This window comes from Desmodus rotundus, chromosome 11, assembly GCF_022682495.2.
Source record: "Desmodus rotundus isolate HL8 chromosome 11, HLdesRot8A.1, whole genome shotgun sequence".
In the NCBI taxonomy this organism is placed as follows: Eukaryota; Metazoa; Chordata; class Mammalia; order Chiroptera; family Phyllostomidae; genus Desmodus; species Desmodus rotundus.
This window is the reverse complement of record NC_071397.1, coordinates 13,279,815-13,298,219: the sequence shown is the minus strand read 5'-3', so window position 1 is coordinate 13,298,219 and position 18,405 is coordinate 13,279,815. Positions and strand designations below refer to the sequence as shown.

Here is an 18,405-nt window from a genome sequence, read left to right as displayed (position 1 = left end):
TTGCTCCTGCTGAGCTCTGGTCCCTAATGTGGACATGGTGGACCACTCTCAGTGGGAAAGGCACCAGCAGAGAGAGAGGTTGTTGCACAGGAAGTGGGTCCCTGTGACCACTCTGTGGGTCTTCCTTGTTGTTATTATAGAGACTGGAGATCTGGCAGGGCCCCACACAAAGGTGTGACAGTATGTGGCTGCTCAGGTAGTTAGTGACTTGTTACTGAGGCTAATGAGATGGTAAATGGCGGGGGCATTCAAGCAAGAGGGGAGAGATGACAAAAAAAGGCTTCCATTGATTGATTGATTGATTGATTCATTCATTCATTCAAAAATACTCATTTTACTTCTACCCTGTGCTAGGCTCTGGGAGGTCCTGGGGACAACAGTAAATCAAAGCAGACAAGGGACTTGGGCAGAAGGTGGTCAGAAAATTACCATTGTATAGGGGGAAGAACATCGATTCTAGGCATGCTAAAGCCAGGCTTTAATTCAAATTTCCAAACTTGACCTACATTGTTCTGTACATACATTGTGCCCATCTTTACCCATGATCTGTCATTTGTAAGCCTGAGGTCACAGCACATGCTTACGTGCCTGTGGCGGGTGGCTGGGGTCAGGGTGGTGGTAAAAAGGAAGTGGTCTTGAGCTCATGTCTCCTGATCCCCAGCGTGTGTCTCAAAAGACTGCTGTGTGTGTGGAGAAACCGGCACAGGGAGAACTGGGCAGTCGTCTGTCCTGGGCGGAGGTTGTACATTAATCATCTCCGTGGGAATTTTCTCATCATTTGTCTCTCTACCTCTCTTTCTAGAAGAATAATGAGAACCGACATTACATTGAACAAGTATGGGGGATGCGGTGGGTGTTTTGATCTTTTAAACGATGAGCATTTGGTACCACGAAAAAGCTTTTTTTTAATTAAAAAATTTCTTTTCCATGCACCCTTCCTGTGCAGAGCCGGGTCGTACAGCACGAAACCCCGAGCGCTGCATCGCAGGTTGCAGCTGGCCTTTGTTTCCTTGCTCTGGCTGTCACCGCTGTCCTCCGTACCTCGTCCAGGGAAGGCTTTCATATGGGCTCTTAATGATGGCAGTCATTTCAGATAGTTTACCGCCAAAAGCAAAGAGCTTAATGCCTTGTGATTATAAAGGTCAATTCAGGCTTTTGTAAGAAGAGGAGAAACCCTTTTTTGCATACTGCAGCTCACGTTGAGCTTAAAAAGGAAAGAGCCTCACATTAGGGATGCCACCCAGATAGTATATAACTCAGGGTTTTAGAATGCACTGGAAAATGCCGTTTCTTCCACAGTCACCCAGCTGGTCACTTCATGCCCCTCTCCCTCACGGTGGACCTGGGCGGTGGCAGCGGTGTCAGCGGTGCCTGCCGTTGTGTTGTCCTGCGCGTGGCAGGGACGGCAGCAGCAGAGTTTTTGTTTTTACATTTGCCTTTTTGTGGATGGTGCCCCTCCTAACACATACTGGTGAGGCTGTGGAAAGCACAGGAAGCCAGGATTCTGGTGCTTGGCTTCATTGTTCAGCACCTATAATCCTGGTGTTAAAACCTTCATCTATGTAGGGCTCCTCCTACCTTTCAGGTATAATGCCCACCCCATGAGATAGAAGAGGTGGTATGTTATTTATGTGGACATTGAAATCTTAAGAGTCTGTCATTTGCCTAAAGGTCATGGAGTCATATCTTGTGAATGCAAAGGTCATGATTTTTTTCACTACTTGCACTTTAAACTTCACAAGCCTGGGGCCAGGGCCCCCTGAGTGCACGTCACTCCTGGCCAAGTGCAGACCCCTTCAATAACTTGTTTAGAGACTTTAGCCATTCCCAGAGCTCTAAGACCTGACATCATAGAAAAAGGAAAGTTAAGCTCCACGCCTCTGTCTGTCAGCACTTCAGTGGGTTGAAGGTTGTTTCTGTTCAGTCTAAGAAAAAAAAAGACTTGGTATCACATGCAGCTAAACAATTCAGGTCAATGCAACACACTGCCTGTCTCCCGTCTAGAGGAAAACTCTTAGGACTCTGATGGGGCAGAGATGGTGTCTATTTCACTTACTGTCATTTCAAATTGAGGTTAATAATTGGGGTGGAAACTTTCATGGGGTGTGTGTTTGTTTGTGTGTATGTTTTCCTTTAACAAACTGCTTTTCTAAATCATATGCCATTTGACAGTCTACATCTCTTTAAGGGAGGTTGTGGGGGTGGATCTCAATAGAATATTCATCAGCTTTATGAGATTCATTCCCTTAACTTCATCTGTCCTTGGGTGTGGTTGCCCAATGGCACTAATTGGATTTCTGCGATCTATCTCGCAGTAGGGCGATTTAAGCTATTTACCCTCTGGGTGGGGAGAAGTGTAAACCATTTACCCAAGTGTCTGGGTTACAGAAGATGCGATTTTGCGATTTACTAGATGGCTGTAAACTGCTTGGCCATTTGAATTGCTATAGTTTCCGGTGTTAGTGAATTACAGCACTTACCATTTCCAGCCCACTGCTACCTCCTTGTAAATGAAGTTTTAATTAGAACACAGCCACACCCACCATGGCCAGCCCTGAACACACTCATACATACACTGAATGGCCACGTCCCAGGAACCCAGGAACAGTGAACAGCGGTGCTCCTCGGCAACACTGCATTCTCTGTTAGCCACAGTAGAGGTACCACTAACTGGCTGGGTGACTTTGAACTGGACGCCAACCTTTCTCCATGAGGTTCCTCATATAAAATTCAACACTCAAAAATGACATATCCCACATAATAGTATGTCCACATGTAAAGTATATAAAAATATATGCTATAAATATGCATGTATGTTTTACATACAGCTTTAAAAGGAATAATAAACATCAAATAAAGTAATAAAAAGGAGACCCATTTTGTCACCATCCAGCTTAGGAAGAGAACCTTGTGAACAGCTTTGAAGTTCCTTCTGTGCGCCTACCTGATAAGCCCTTCTCCCTCCCCCCAGAGGTAACTATCTCAATTTGGTCTAATCATCCTAGTGCTTTCTTCTCTACTTGTAGTTAGTTTTGCCTAAAACTCTCTTTCTAAAGAAAGAACACTTTCAAAGCCCATCCACTTTTGCTTCATTGGTGTTACCATGGTTTTCACTACATTTTCTAGGTGATAAACTCTTTTTGTCTTAAAAGTTCATACAGACTATCTGTCCAGCAAGCACAGCAACACACAGTGGCCACTCAATAAATACTCCTGAAATATTCCGCAGGTTTTTCTTTTGCCCTTGGTGGTAAGGGGAGGACAGGGTGCATCCAACTCATGGGCTAGCTCAGACCCGTCTCCTTCCTCCAGCTGAGGTTCTGTGACTGAGTGCTGGGATAACAGGCTGGTATCTCCAGAGGGAGCCATTGTCTCTGCCACCCTTAGTTTTATCAGCTCCTTCGATGGGAGGGGGCTCTGGTGTAGAACGTTGCTGCCCCAGGCCAGCCCGCCAGAGTCGGCTCACATGTTTTCACAGGAAAAGAATAAGATAAAACCTGATCTGCAGGCCTTAAATTTAGCTTCTAGTCAATTTTAGTTTGAAGGGAAATCTCATTGTATCTAGTCTTTGTGTTTTTCTGTGTTTCTTTTTTCCTTTTTTTCCTTTATTTTGTGGCTGAAAGAAAAAGTATAAATACTGGGTTTTGGAAGAAGGAGCTGTTATTAAGCTTAAGCCTTTTCAGCTCTGTAATTACTCTATAAAGGCTGTGTATTTGCATCAGAAATGCATTTAGTCTTAAGTTATAGTGCCCAGTATATGGAGCATTTATCGTCATGGGGTACTTCCAAAAATAAATCAGCTCTATAGAAAATGTTAATCAGCTTGTCCCCAGGGAGCATAGTGAGTATCTCCATTGTACAAATGAGGAAACGAACATGACAGTTAGTGGTTTGCCCAAAGCCACACTGTCATTGGCATTATGAAGATTTAAGCAGTGGACCCACACACAAGAAAACACAGCCATATTTTCATGTAAAACACTGTGGACCTTAGTCAAGTTGACCTAAATTAAGATTCAGGGAGTCATAAACCTTTTGGTGCTTGGCACAATCTACCACATCAACCTCAAGAGCTGCCTTACTCCTAAAGTTACCTGCGGGGCTTTTGGAGGAGTCTGCTTGCTTGAAATGAAAAGCTCTGTATCTGGCTAAAGATTGCTCTGAAAACCGAAAAGCAACTGGTTCGAGTACATTTTACACTGCCAAAGAAAACAGCGTGAGGACAGTGATGTCTCAATGTGTGGCATTCTGCTTTTACAGTTGACAAGCAAGCAGCCTCTACTAAGAACTTCTGTTTCGAAACCATTTTCAGACAGTTGTTTCAGGGTGTGTATGCAGCCTTTCAAATCATCTGCCTCAATGGCACTGCATGGGCAGAGTAAGGATTTATATTGACGAATCACAAAGTCCTATGTTTTCAAAGAAATTTCTGGAACTTATATTGCTCTTAAGCAAAAATTGATAGCTCTATTTATAAATATTCCACCCCCCCAAAAAAAAACTGATAGGAGCAGAAAGTTGTTTTTTCCTTGGTTAACCTCTAATTAGTTGAAAAAGTCAATTAACCACAACAGGAAGCTCCTCCTTATTCTCCTGTTTTCCTTTCTTCACTAAGCTTCATTTGGGAATGTGACCCCATTTTGTTTATTGAGTAGCAAGGGTTTTTTAAGGCATTGTTAACTGCAATAACTCTCGTATCAGGGCATGGAAGTATGGCCCCATTGGAAGACATGGTATTGACTCAGAGAACTCACCTACCTGTTACGTAAACCACCAGAGTCCCATTGTGCGGTTACAGCACACTCTATGTATAAGTTTAGGCAAAGCCATAATGTAATTGAGGGGAGAAGATTCTGCAAAGATGAAGATACCAGAGCATGCTACCGAGGGAAAGCCGTAGCTCACAGAGGGTTGGTGCCACATGCCTACCCTGAGTTTGCAGATTCCAAGATTCAATTTTGCCATTTCACCTGTATTCATGTAATTTAGGGACTGTAGATTCACACTGACTGAGTTTCTAAGTGACTGAGAAACCAGAATGACAGTATATAACATTATTTGGAAATTGGTCTCAGTACTCAACCTACCTACCTTTTGTAACATTGAGCAAATTGTAAAACTTTTCTAAGAGGTTTTTTTTCCCTCACCTGTGCAAATGGAATGTTAATGCTTTATCAAGATGTTCAGTGAGCTAGTGCCTTAATGCCTGGTAGATAATAGCTGTTGTTATTATAATGTCATTTTGGCTGTTGTCTTCATTATAACTGCAAGTCAACTTAGATCAGAAAATTGCTTCTTGAGCATAAATTAGAGCACAAGAAGTCAGAAGTTCTTAAGGAAGCCTCCATTGGGCTGAACAGCTGGGTGCATCTCAGCTGACAGCACGGATGCCCTTGCCAGAGTCTGAACACCCTTTCCCCAGACAGTGCTTGGATAAACTCCACTGCAGTTTAAATCTGTGCCACATCTCTTTCTACATTTCTTGAAGTCACCACTTTTCTTAGTCTGGGAGCCTCTGATTTTATTTGGCTCTAGCTTTTCTGGCAGCAACAAAGGAATCACTTGGATTACTTTGTTTGAGTTTGGCTTTCAAAACATCTTTTAGGGGCGATTCATTATACGGTACGTCCCCATGACTTACTTATTTTACACTTTCAAGATTGCTCCTACTTCTGGTTTCACATTCAGGAATTGAAATTTGCAGGAGGGGGCCTAACTAGTCCCCAGGATGTGCCAAGTGCTTGTAGGAGGCAATGCATTCCTTTGAGGTGAAATAATTAGTATGCGTCTTTTAGTTTGTTATAACAGAGTGGCCTTATATAAAGACCTTCCCTACATGTATGTATGTATTTCCTTCCTTCCTTCTTTCCTTCCGTATTTATTATTATTTTTATTTTGTTTCTCAAACAGGTATTGACATCCTGAAGCTTGTGGCAGCCCAAGTGGGAAGCCAGTGGAAGGATATCTATCAGTTTCTGTGCAATGCCAGCGAGAGGGAGGTGGCTGCTTTCTCCAACGGGTACACCGCGGACCACGAGCGGGCCTACGCAGCTCTGCAGCACTGGACCATCCGGGGCCCCGAGGCCAGTCTCGCACAGTTAATTAGCGCCCTTCGCCAGCACCGGCGCAACGATGTAGTGGAGAAGATTCGTGGACTGATGGAGGATACGGCCCAGGTAAGGTAGTCCGGGTCTTCTGTCTTTCCTACTGATGTTTTGGTTCCTGTGCTTCAGATTTTGCCGGGTATATGTAATAAGGAAACATAACTGATGTTAGGTGTTTAGGTATACACACGTGTACGTGCACACGCGCACACACACCATCAAAGGCATTCGTTCTCAGTGGGCGTTCATGAGAATCATCTAGATATCTTTTAAAAATTCTGGTACTTGGCCCCACTGAAGACCAGTCAGGTCGGAATCTCTCCTGGGGGACTAGGAATCAGTGTTTTTCAAAGCTCTCCAAGTGATTCTGCTGTGTGGTAAGAGCCATTGTTTTGGGGAGAGATTCTAACCTCAGATGGTGCAGCCTGATCTGTCCTCCTGAATAAGAAGGAAGACTTTTTCCTCGACCCTCTCCCTTCCAAAGGCTGTTTTCTGTGATGTGGCTTCAGGCGGGCTCCATCTTACCTCCTGAGCATGCCGGTGGTTCTGGCAGAAGTTAGAACAGGATGCAGCCTCCGCCTTGGGCTTGTCCAACACCCACATCAGATGGGAATGGAGGGGTCCTGGGAGTGTGATTTATATGTAGTCTGTGGTCAGTGAGCCCTGGCTTTGGAGCCAAAAAGCATTGGATTTGAATCCTGGCTCTGCCACTTACTAGCTGGGTGACCAAAGGTAAGTGACTTTAGCTTTCTCTGCTTCTGTTATCTCATTTGTAAGCTGACTTTGTAGAGTGAATTACGACTAGAAATGAAACACATAAAATACCTAACGCATTGCAGGTGTTCTGCAAATGGTAGTTATAATCATGATGTAACTCATTTTACTTAGCCTTTCCTAATCATAATGTGCTTCCCTGAAAGGCCATGAATTAAGTATAAATTTGGATATTGATTTATATTTCTCAAAGACTTTGATTACAGTTGTGGAATATATTCCCAAAGTTTAAAAAAAAAAAAGATTCTGCCACTGAGTTTTGATAAAACCCACTTAAAATGTAAAAAGCCATTCTGCCTGTGTTATTTTCTCATGGCCCAAACTCTTTACCTGAAAGAGCTGGTGAATTAACTCGAGGTCACTATTTTTCTGCACCAAATTTTGTATCTCAAGGGACTTGATTTTATGTGTTAAATATTTAAGAACTCCAAATGCTTTAACTTTTCATACCGACGGTGTAATGTGTCTTCACCTATTAAAGCAAATAGTTCAGGTGGATCTTTTATCTAAGGGACTAAATAAAAATTTATAGGTGCTAATTGACTCTTAAGGTAGTCTTTAAAGCTCACCTGGCACATTTTTAACTTCTCTGAAATAAGGAATTTCAGAGAAAAACATTTCCTAATAGATGTAGTAGTAAACATGCAAAGGCACACAATGGTGTCTTGTGACTTTCTGAGGAGCAATCTCAGTGTGTGTGGCTCACAAGTAAACCGAGGCTTGTAGTAGCTGGATTCGGTGAAAGGAGAGGAAGATGTTTAATGCGCAATTAAACTAAATAGCTGAGGCTCACATGGAGGGAGTCCAGAGGCAGATATTCCTGTGCTTCCTTGGAGCGCTGGCTGGCTTTAAGGAAAGGACTGGCAGGGCAAGCAGCAGACATGAAGACGAATTTTTAGGCACGAGAGTAAGTCACGAGACCTCCTTAATGATGCCTGCAGGAATGAATAAAACACGATGGATGCCGTGTTAGGATTGGTTAAGTGCAATATTTAAAAACGTGGGAAGACAACTATGATATATTGTTAAGGGAAAAGAGGGTTACTGAACTGCAGTTTGTATTTCTTGTTAGAAAAGCAAATGTAGGCATGGGAAAATATAAGCATAGGAAAATGAAAATGCGTACATGTTATGTTATTAAATCTAGGTTGTGGACGTAGAAGTGATTTTCTTTAAATCATTTTCTATAATAAAAATACTACTTATGTGAGGTCAGATTTGCCAAAAATTTACTAAAACTTACTTCATTTTTGGTTTCTGTGAATCCATTTCATTTCTTCGTGTACACTCAGAATCACTTAGAATTTGGACCTAGTGTTTGGGGTAGGTTTTTTTTTTTTTTGTATTGACTATAACATATGCCTTTTTATGTTTCTCTGATGGTTCCATTGATTCCATAAAAGTTTATTGAGCAACTACTGTATTTTTTGGACTATAAGATGCACCGCCCCCAAATTTGGGAGGAAAATGGGGGTGTGTCTTATAGTCCAAATGTAGAATGCCTGGCTTACTGAGGGGGCTGGGGGGTTTCAGTGGAGCAGGTTTTTCCCCCCTATTATCCTCCTCTAAAACCTAGGTGTGTCTTATAGTCTGAAAAATACGGTACTTTATTTCAACTCGTCATAGGTGCTGAGTACAGTGGGCCCAAAGTCTCCATGGAGGAGACTGATTCATAATGAAAACCACTGAGTCAATGAATAAGAAACACACTTAGTTCCAAGTGCCAGACTCGTACTTTGAAGTTCTTTCTGTGCTGTATCTCCTCTAATAAAAAAAAAGTAATATCTATTTTTCACTATTTATTTTCTACAAAACAGTGGCATGAAAGCATCTTACAGCTTTCTCTTTGGTGCTAGTATAGCCTACATGTTATGATGGATGCTGAGAAGGCAATATTAAGATCCCTATTCCATGTTTTAATAATGCCCATCATTGTCTAGCAACATTCTGGACCCAACTTGAACTCTATGTTAAGAGCCAACGAGCATGGATTCCTGGCTGCCAGGTCTTACCAACCTCACAGTATGTGACTGTATGTTCATAGTTTATCCCTGAGATTTGTCCAGTCAAACGAGAGAATCAGAACGCAGGGGGCATAATTGAGACTGATTTTTCCCATCTTATGATGGATTTGTATTCTTTGGGTATTGTGGTACTGCCCCAGGAGCTAATGGACTCTTAATGTGTAAAAATGACTGTGCGTGTTCAAAAATGGTTAATGCTTCCTCCTGTTCATGAGCTCGAGTGTACCTATGTTATGTTCCATTCGAAGGATTAGCCCCAGTGTGCTTTTCAGTGACCTCGGTCAGGAACAGCTGGTCCATTATTAACCATGGTAGCCTATTAGCCATTTTTAAACTAAACACATTCAGAGTCTTACCTTTTCTTTAAAAAAATTATTTTTTTACTTTAAAACATTACATAGTAAAATTCACTTTTTTTGGTGTACTGTTCTTTGAGTTCTTCTTTTTAAAGACTTTTTTTTGGAGCAGTTTTAGGTTTAAAAGAAAATTAAGAGGAGGTGCAGAGATTTCGCATGTACCCCAGCTCCCGCACATGCACACCCTCCTCCATTATCAATTTCACTCACCAGAGCGGCATATCTTTTACCAAGGATGAAACTACAGTGGCACATCGTAATCATCCAAAGTCCATAGTTTACCGCGGGGTTTACTCTTGGTGTTGTATATTCTGTGGGTTTGGACAAATGTACAATGACAGCTATTCATCATTATAATCATACAGAGTATTTTTACTGCCCTAGAAACCTTCTATGCTCTGTCTATGTCAGTCCCCCTGCTGCACCCCTGGCAACCACGGCTCATTTTATTGTCTCCATAGTTTTGCCTTTTTCAGAATGACCTGTAGCTGGAATCTGGCCTCTTGTACTTATGGTTCCGCCTTGTCTTTTCATGACTTGATAGCTCATTTGTTTTTAGCACTGAATATTATTTCATTGTCTGGATGTACCATGCTTATCCATTCATCCACTTTATCTTCGGTATGGGCTGTATTTTTCAGTACTCTTCTTCTTTCGACATCTAAACTGAACCCGGCCTTCCAGAATTATATCTGTTCTCTCCTTCCAGGGCATGAGCATTTGGAAAAAGCAGCAAAGCAGAGGGGACTGTAGTTGGAGGTTACTGGGACTTGGCCCAAGCTACTTAAAAATCAAAATGAAACAAAAACCTAATATAACATTATCTCTTTCTCTATCCTTTTACTCTGATTTTTTCCTGTAGATTTATTTAAAGAAAGCCTTTTGTAAGTAGCATATATTTAAGGTTTAAAAAAATCTAATCTGACAGTTTTTGTCATTTAATTAGGGAATTTCAGTGTGGTTACATTTTTAATGTAATTACTCATATATTTGGGTTTAAATCTGCTTTCTTATTATTTGTTTTGTATTTGTCCTTTTCCCTCTTTCCTTTTTAAGAAAGATTTTATGTATTTATTTTTAGAGAGAAGGGAAGGCAGGGAGAAAGAGAGAAACATGGATGTGAGAAATACCTATGGGTTACCTCTTGTATGTGCCCTCACTGGGACTGAACCCACAAGCAGGCATATGCTCTGACTGGGAATCGAACCCGCGACCTTTTGCTTTGTGGGGTGACACCCAGCCCACTGAGCTGAGCTACACCGGTCAGGGCTATCTCATTTCTTGCCTTGTTTTGGCTTAATCAAGTATTTTTTTATTATGTGACTTTTTCTCTTCTGTTAGCTTGTTAGTTACACGTTTTTAACCCTTCATTTAGTGAATAGCATGGAAATTACAATATACACACTTCAATTAAGAGAGACATTTTATAAATCTGCACTTTTTACTGTTTTCAAACAACACAACAGCCTCAGAAGACTTTAGTCCTGTTTAGCCTTCTCTTGCATTGTTTTTTGTTGTCATGAATTTTAACACTTCACTTTTCTTGACCCCCCAGAGGCGTAATTACTGTGGTTTCACATAATCAGGATTCCCGTTGATATACCTGTAGATAAACATTTTCTGGTGTTCTTCATTTCTTCCTGCAACTTCAGCTTCTATCTGAGATCATTTTTCTTTGGTGTAGAGAATATTTCCTGTAGGTTTCCAGCAATAAACTGTTTTTCTTCGTCTGGAAAATGCCCACTAAATCAATACATTGCATTATTTGCCCTTTGACTTTGAAGGATAGAAGGAAAATAGGATTTAAGCATGACAGTTATTTCCTTCAGTACATTTGCCCTTTGACTTTGAAGGATAGAAGGAAAATAGGATTTAAGCTTGACGGTTATTTTCCTTCAGGCCTGGGTTTACATTCCCCCTGCTGAACAGCAAAGGAGATGATGTGATTTTATTTTTAAATTTATATTACATGACAAATGATGTGTGCCATATTAAAACGGCACTTTGGACGATGCAAAGATGAATGAGTAAGACAAGGTGAGTTACCATCACGGTAGTTCACAGCTGAATGGAAGAAACTCACACATCGGACTTAAGGTGGGTAAAAGCACCGGAGTGGGAGGAGGGGAGCACTAGGTGTACAACTAACCAACCAGCCATTAAGGCCACAAATGGAACATCAGTGTGGCTGTATGTGCCAAGTGAGATTCCTGTCCTGGCAGTGTCTCACTCTGGGGCTGCTAAGGTAAATTACTTGGCCTCTCTGCCTCAGTTTTTTCCAGAGAAATTGGGAACCCCATTAAGTGCTTGTCCTGGGAGCTGTGGTGAGAGTCGGTGTGACCCACAGTCAGCACTTAGTGACTCTGTGCTATTAATAGCTGCAGTCATTCCCAGGCTCTAGAGGTAAGAGAGATGGAAGAATGTTTCTGACTAGCTCCAACTCCTACACGTAATAGATCCTTTAAATCCGGAACACGAAGGGTTACTTAGTGTGGGTTGCGGGGAGGGACTCCCACTTCCAACGCTGCATGGCCTGTTCTGCACCAAGGGTTGCTCTCTGGATTCGGTGCCCAAGAACTGGAAATTCCAGCTAATTGTAAATATTTATCCCTTATTGCCCTGGGAATGTTCCTAGCCGGAAGGGTTGTCTTCCCTGGTGGAGAACCAGAGGTGGTGGTATGTGTAAAGATAACGGTCTGTCCTTTCAATGCTGTCAGAAAAAGAGCAACAAAATCGAGCAACTGCGTTTCTAGGGTTCCTTTTATGCTTTTTTTTCTTTTCTTTTAGAAACTTTGTGTATTTAGATAGGCTTAATTGGTACAGTCGTCCCCCACCCCCCCCCACTCCCTTGAAGGGGGTGGACTTGTTTGTGTTTTTATTGATTTTGGATTTTCTGTTTAAAATGGGAGTTCAAGTGGTTATCAGAAGTAAATGAGGTGATGGCTTGTTAACCTGGGATGTAAAACAGGGAGGTGCTAAAGTGATGCTTAGTGGGATTTCAGTGCCAGTATTTCTTTATTTCATTTTGAAAAAGGGAAGAAAAAGGAATTTAATGTACATTTTAAAAAATGATAATATTTTTAAAAATCACAGTAGTTTAAAACAATATAAAATGTTGTTTAGCTGTCTGCTTTGACCACAAACTCACAAGTGTAAAGAACTGATGTGCTCAGACACGGCGTTGGTTGTTTTTTCCCTCCTCTCGTCCTTCTGTAGGATCGAGTGGATTAAAACCGCACTGCAGTTAACAGCAAATGCACCTGAAGCCAGTGCTGTTGTTGCTGACTTGTATGTAGTAGAATGATTTGATTCTTGGTTAGGGCGTCTTATCCTTTCCAGAAACCACATGGAACGACGTCCCAGGGGACCAGTTCGTTTTCTCTCTCTCCCCTCCCTCTCCTCTCGCTCTCTCCACTACAGTAGACTCTTGTGTTGCAGGTTGGGTGGCTTCACGCTATATAATCAACTGGGAGCTTCTGAACAGTGAGAAGAGCACTGGGCATTCTCTTGGCGAGCGCAGAGCCACTGCTTCTGCCACGGAGGGAACTACAGTCACTGCTTTTTTTGCTTACCAGCTGCAGGATGCAGCTGTCCTTATCGAAGGTCTGACTGAGACCAGCTATTTTCGGAAATTTAACATAGCGAGGATGAGTTGAGGCAAATACCAGCTGTACATTTTATTGTTGGCGTTTTGGCTATTCAAATTTTGTCCTTGTCTTCACTTTGCTAGTTGGTCATCTCTTAGAAAATAAAGATTATTGTCCTAAGGCCTTAAGATGTTGGCTAAACGTGCAGGTATTTACCCCGTGCCCCCTGGTGCATTACCACAGCATATGGGGTCGTTTAAGGTCAGCTTACTTAGTTTGTAGAGTGTGACTTCAGGCTCTGGGGAACTTCTGGGGAGCTGGGAAGGAGACATTGTAAAAGGATTGCCCACCCACAGTAGGCCCAGGCACATTTCATGGCGCTTCTGTGTCAGTCAGGTGGTCATTGCATAAAGAAGCGATGTCTCTGAATAAGGCTTCGGGGTTTTTCTTTCACTCAGGGTCTTCTACTCATTATCATATTAGAAGGGTCATTCAGTTAGTCAACAACCTTTTGCGGAGCACCAGCCTCAGGCCTGGTACTACTATGTAAAGAAGAAAGGTGGCCCCTGACTTGGATAGTTCACGAGCTGAGATGGAGACACGTGTGCAAATAATTACAATTCAGGGGCGTAAGCAGATGTTACGGTGGGTGTCTGCATGAGGAAACATCATAAGATAGTCTCTGAAGGCAGGGGTACCCTGTCCACCAAAATATACATAGAAAAACAAGAGCAGGTATGTATTTGCTGACTTGAAAGTCATTTTTAAAAAATGAACTGCCGTTTCTATTAAGACTATATTTTGATCTTCTTCCCCTGGACTTTCCCATCTGGTTTCTGCCTGGGGAGTATCACGTACTTTTTCACAATAAGGGCTTCTGAAACCTTGGATTCTGCAAAGAATGTCTCATTTACTTAGAACCAAGTTTTGTTTTGCTCAGTAGCAAGCTTTTCAGAAATCTTTCACTGTTCTGCAGTATTAAAAGTGTAGAAATAAGGTGCCACTTCATATCACGTGCTGGAATTTGAACTGGGTCTCTAAGAACTAATAGAAGGGACTGACAAACTAAACAATTTGGGTTTGGTCCTCTGGATTCAGTTTGAATCTTGCGTTTGCCACTCACTGAGTGGCTGGTAGTGCACAGGGCGCCTGGCCCAGAGGGGGCCTGCCTGGAGCCAGCTGCAGTGTGTGGGTTCTTGACTTTGTGCAGGAAAGACTTCACCACATGAGTGCAGGTCATTGTGGGGATACGTTTGGTAAAGCTGGGGACAGTGAATCAAGGAAGGGCTTGGCATTGGCATAGAAGAAGCGACAGGAGAGCCTGGGCTGGGCTGCCTTAGCTCCCTGAGAAGTCAGAGAAAGTGGGCCTTGGGGTCTGGTTCAGGGGATCAGCCTGGGACAAGCTGCAGCTGCCCATTTCTTCCCTTACTGCAAGTCTTGGGGTCCATTAGAGTTTAGGAGATGTGTGCTTAAGGGGGAAGAGGAGAGGGAAGGAAATGGTGTGGGCTGCTCCCCAGAGGGAGAGCTCTGAGTGCTGGGTCCTTTGTCTTAAGATTTTATCTCTTTCATGCAGCTGAAATCTTTGGGGAGGCCTCAGGGGAGGGTTTCAACAGAATATTCATCACTTTTCCAGGTGCACTGTCTCAGGGTGGTGGTCTCCACTGATTATTGCCCAGGCAGGGGGACCTTAATCATTGCAGCTGATCCTGCTTTTGCTGCTTTTCTGGGCCTGGAGCTGAACTACAACTGAGGCCTAGATGTTATCTCTAGGGAGGTGACCTTCTGTACCTGGCTGTAAATTGCTCAGCCACTGTGCTCAGCTGTCTCAGTTTCCCTATTCAACTTGTCAAGGAGTTTCATAGCTGCTTACTACCCGGTCTCGTGACCTTGAGAAGTCCCATTACGTCTTCAAGCCTCAGTTTTTTCACAGTTGCTTTGTAAGTATCTGGTGAGGACTAGAGGTAGTGAGTTTATATACAGAGATAGTGTGTGTATAAACTAGATTTATTGAGTGTAAATGCCTCATCTTGCACTCTAGTGAGTTTTCTGCTACAATTTGAATTCACGTTCTTTTTTTTAGACCCAAGAACAAATAATACCACTCTACTTTTAATACACATTAAGGAGAAAGGGAAGCAGAGTTTGCTGAGTTGCCTATTGTGTCCCAGACACCATCAGGGGGCTTTAACATCCGTGCTTATCTAGCAAGATTCCTGGTCCTGTGGGGTATAGGCAGGCAGTAGAATTTAAGACATACTTCTGTATTGTGTTGAATGACATGTCAGTTGTAAAACGTACCATTATCGTATGTACCACTAAGAAAGCCCTAGATGGTGTGACTCGTGGTCAAGATTGTCTGTTAGATTCTCGGTTAGGGCACACGCCTGGGCTGTGGGTTTGGTCCCAGGTCAGGGCACGTACCCTAGGGAAGGAGGCCAAAGGACGTTTCTCTCCTTCTCTTTCTCCCTCCCTTTCTCTTTAAAAACAATTTTAAAAAATAAATAAAGATACTGCCAATTGTGGTTGGAAGATAAATCTCTATTTCAGAGATGCTAAAATGAGGAAAAAATATGTATTGAATAAATGACATACAGTAGTTTAAACTTGAAGTATAGAAGTTATAAGAAGAAAAAAGTTTGGGAAATGATTCTTGGGGTATTGATATCAATATACTCTGCCAACACACACATATACACATGTCTTTTTTAAAGTAGTCTTTAAGGATGAGACAGTTTAACACTATTTAGTAAACATTAATGGAACATCTATTTTGAAAAAATTTTTATTGATTGATTTTTAGAGAGAGAGAGAGAAACATGGATTTGTTGTTCCACTTATTATATGCGTTCATTGGTTGCTGCTTGTATGTGACCTGACTGGGAATTGAACCCGCAACCTTGTGTGTGGGGATGATGCTCTAACCAACTGGAGTACCTGGCCAGGGCCGCACACCCATTGGGTTTTTGAGCTCTGTACTGAAGATCCTGAATGAATGTTATGTGAAACTGTTGTATAGAGGATTTGAGGTGGGCTTTTATTTTTTTCCCTAGACGTGTTTCTCAATGTTCAGAAAAGGCCGAGTCTATTAGTTGATGATGTTATCCAGCCCGTTGACCCACACCCTTACTGGCTTTCTCAGAAAGTGCATTGGGAGGAAATCAGAATCAATAGTGTGAAAAGAAGCTTATTTTCTTCATCATTTACCAGTGATGCAGATCATATTTTCATTTTTTGTAAAGCCAAAACACATATCTGGAAAAAGCTTAGTAGCTTCCAGTATTGGCCCAGCTGCTCACCCTGTGTTTGTGGGACCGTCTCTAGATCTGTTATAACCCAATGATGGGTACACTTGTTGGGGAGGAATTGCATCGCAGTTAGCAGTAGGTTTTATTATGTACCAGTTAATCTCAACATTTAAATTTCTTATTCCTCACTATTGCCGTGAGAGAGACAGCTGTGTCGCTCATGATTTTCCCATGAAAAAAATGATCACAGAGGGATTTTTGATTTCTCCACAATGGAGCTGAGTCAGGGGTAGGATGGAATGACCAATCATTAGAGTGGCTTCACACCCAAAAAACTCTAGAAAAAAAAATAGGGTAAATGTTTTGTTTCTATAATTACAACAGTAGGTAAGGCTCTTCTGAGAATGAGACAAAACACAGAAATGACACAAGAAAATTTAACTACTTAACAATAACTATACAAGACAGAAAACATATGCAGATCTGAAGATAAAATAACTGGGAGAGGTTGTTTGCAACATAGGGTTAGTTTTCTTTAAAAATGAGCTGTTACCAATGAATTAAGACACCAACAACCCCAAAGAAAAAGGGGCAGTCCGTGAACAAGACAGTTCACAGAAAAGAAAATACCAAAGGCTCTGAAAGGTATACAGATTTTTAACCTCATTCGAATCAGAAAAATTCAAGTTGAAACCTGCACTGAGACACAACTTTAACCTCTGAGACTGGCAGAGGGAAAGGTGTGACCTTGATGACTCTTGTGTCGTGAGGGAACAGAGAGAAAGAACACTGCCCTGCTAGTGGGTGTGTGTGGTAGCCCAGTGCCCGTGGAGGGCCATCGGGCACTAGCTGCCAGAGTAACTGTCAGCTGACCACTGACATTCCACTTCTATCAGTACGTCCTCCATGCATTTCTATATATGTCCCACCTGTGTGCTGCATAATGAAAGTGCAAGTATCCCTTGTAGCATCTGGAATAACAAGAGCGGAAGCATCAAAGTGCCCCGCAATAGAGAACTGGCCATGGGATATCCATGCATGGGGACAATATAAACTTGTCAAAAAGAGGGACTCAGATCTTTCTGTGCTAACCTCGAGAACTGTTTTTGAGTGGAAAAAGGCAACGTGTAGAACAGTGCATGCAGGGTGCTACCATTTGCAAAGAAGAATGTAAAAAATAAAGAGAGCTGGAGTGGGGTGTAGAATATATGAACCTATTTATTAGTGCAAGCATAGACTCTTTCTGGAAGTACACAGGGAATTGATAACAGTGGTTATCACCTGGGAGGGGAACTGAGGAGCTGGGACTTGGAAGCCAGAGGTTAGTGAGGGAAAAGTATATTTTTCTGTTACTTCTTTTGAAACCGTTGGAATTGTGTACCACATATATCGTAATTCTGATGGCATGAATCCATCTGATGGTTTTATTAAGTAATGCTAATTTAATCAAATTTAGCAAGTTCAAAAAACTTGAGTCAAAGATGAGCTTGATCCTTCTTAAATCAGGGTTGTGCGTTTCCTATGAACTTAACCTTCTATCCTCCTCGGTGCCTTATGGCATCCTTATAAGACTCAAGCAGCTTTTTTGCATGGTTAAATTGTTCAAAGGCTTTTAGTGGAAAGGCTTCCTATTGTCCCATTCAGTAGAGTTTAGGGAAACTCAAGTCATTTCCAGCAGTGTGATCTCCTCACATGTCCATGGGCTGAGCTCTTATAAGGCTCGGCAGTATATTTGAATGTGAGTGGACTCCACCTCTGAACCAAGGGAGCCCACCAACAACCCTCACTTCCTTGGTTGAGTAAGCCAGTGAGTCAGTCAGCTCGGGGCTGCAGTATTGCCATTGAAGTCGGCGGTCCGGACAGCCTGCAGACACGTGTGCCAGCAGCTGGGCCGGACACGCCCTTCCTCCCTCCTCCCTCCCTCCAGAGCCAGCTGGTTCTTACCAGCTTTGGCAGCTTTGTACAGCACTGCTTGTGTGACTTCCTGCGGTTTTTCCCCTGTGCATCCAGAAGAGGAACAATTGTCTTGCTTAGGGCAAGGAGTGGCCTCACACGCCTTGACTTAAATGTGTGTGGATTTTATAGCCTTTAGGGTTCAGTTTTGAAATTAACTCTTAGAAATGATCAGAATTAGCAGCTGACATATATACACAAAACTACAGCATATCCCTTGATTTGGGCTTGGGCTCCTGAAGGGAGAAAGACACCATGGCCAGCTAACCTGGGCTAAAGTTTAAATGCAATCCTTTTCATTATCCTATGCTGGGACAAATGTCGGGTGGGTGAGGGGTGTTTTTTAAAAGTAATTCCCCAGT

At 42.4% G+C, this 18,405-nt stretch overlaps 1 protein-coding gene across 1 annotated transcript in view; it reads left to right on the top strand.

Annotated features, from left to right (window-relative positions):
- TNFRSF21 (TNF receptor superfamily member 21) overlaps positions 1-18,405 on the top strand; it is a 60,246-nt gene that overhangs the window by 32,529 nt on the left and 9,312 nt on the right. The window contains exon 4 of the mRNA XM_024557877.4: positions 5,911-6,176. Coding sequence (XP_024413645.2) covers positions 5,911-6,176 — 266 coding nt within the window. The remainder of the gene's footprint in view (positions 1-5,910; positions 6,177-18,405) is intronic.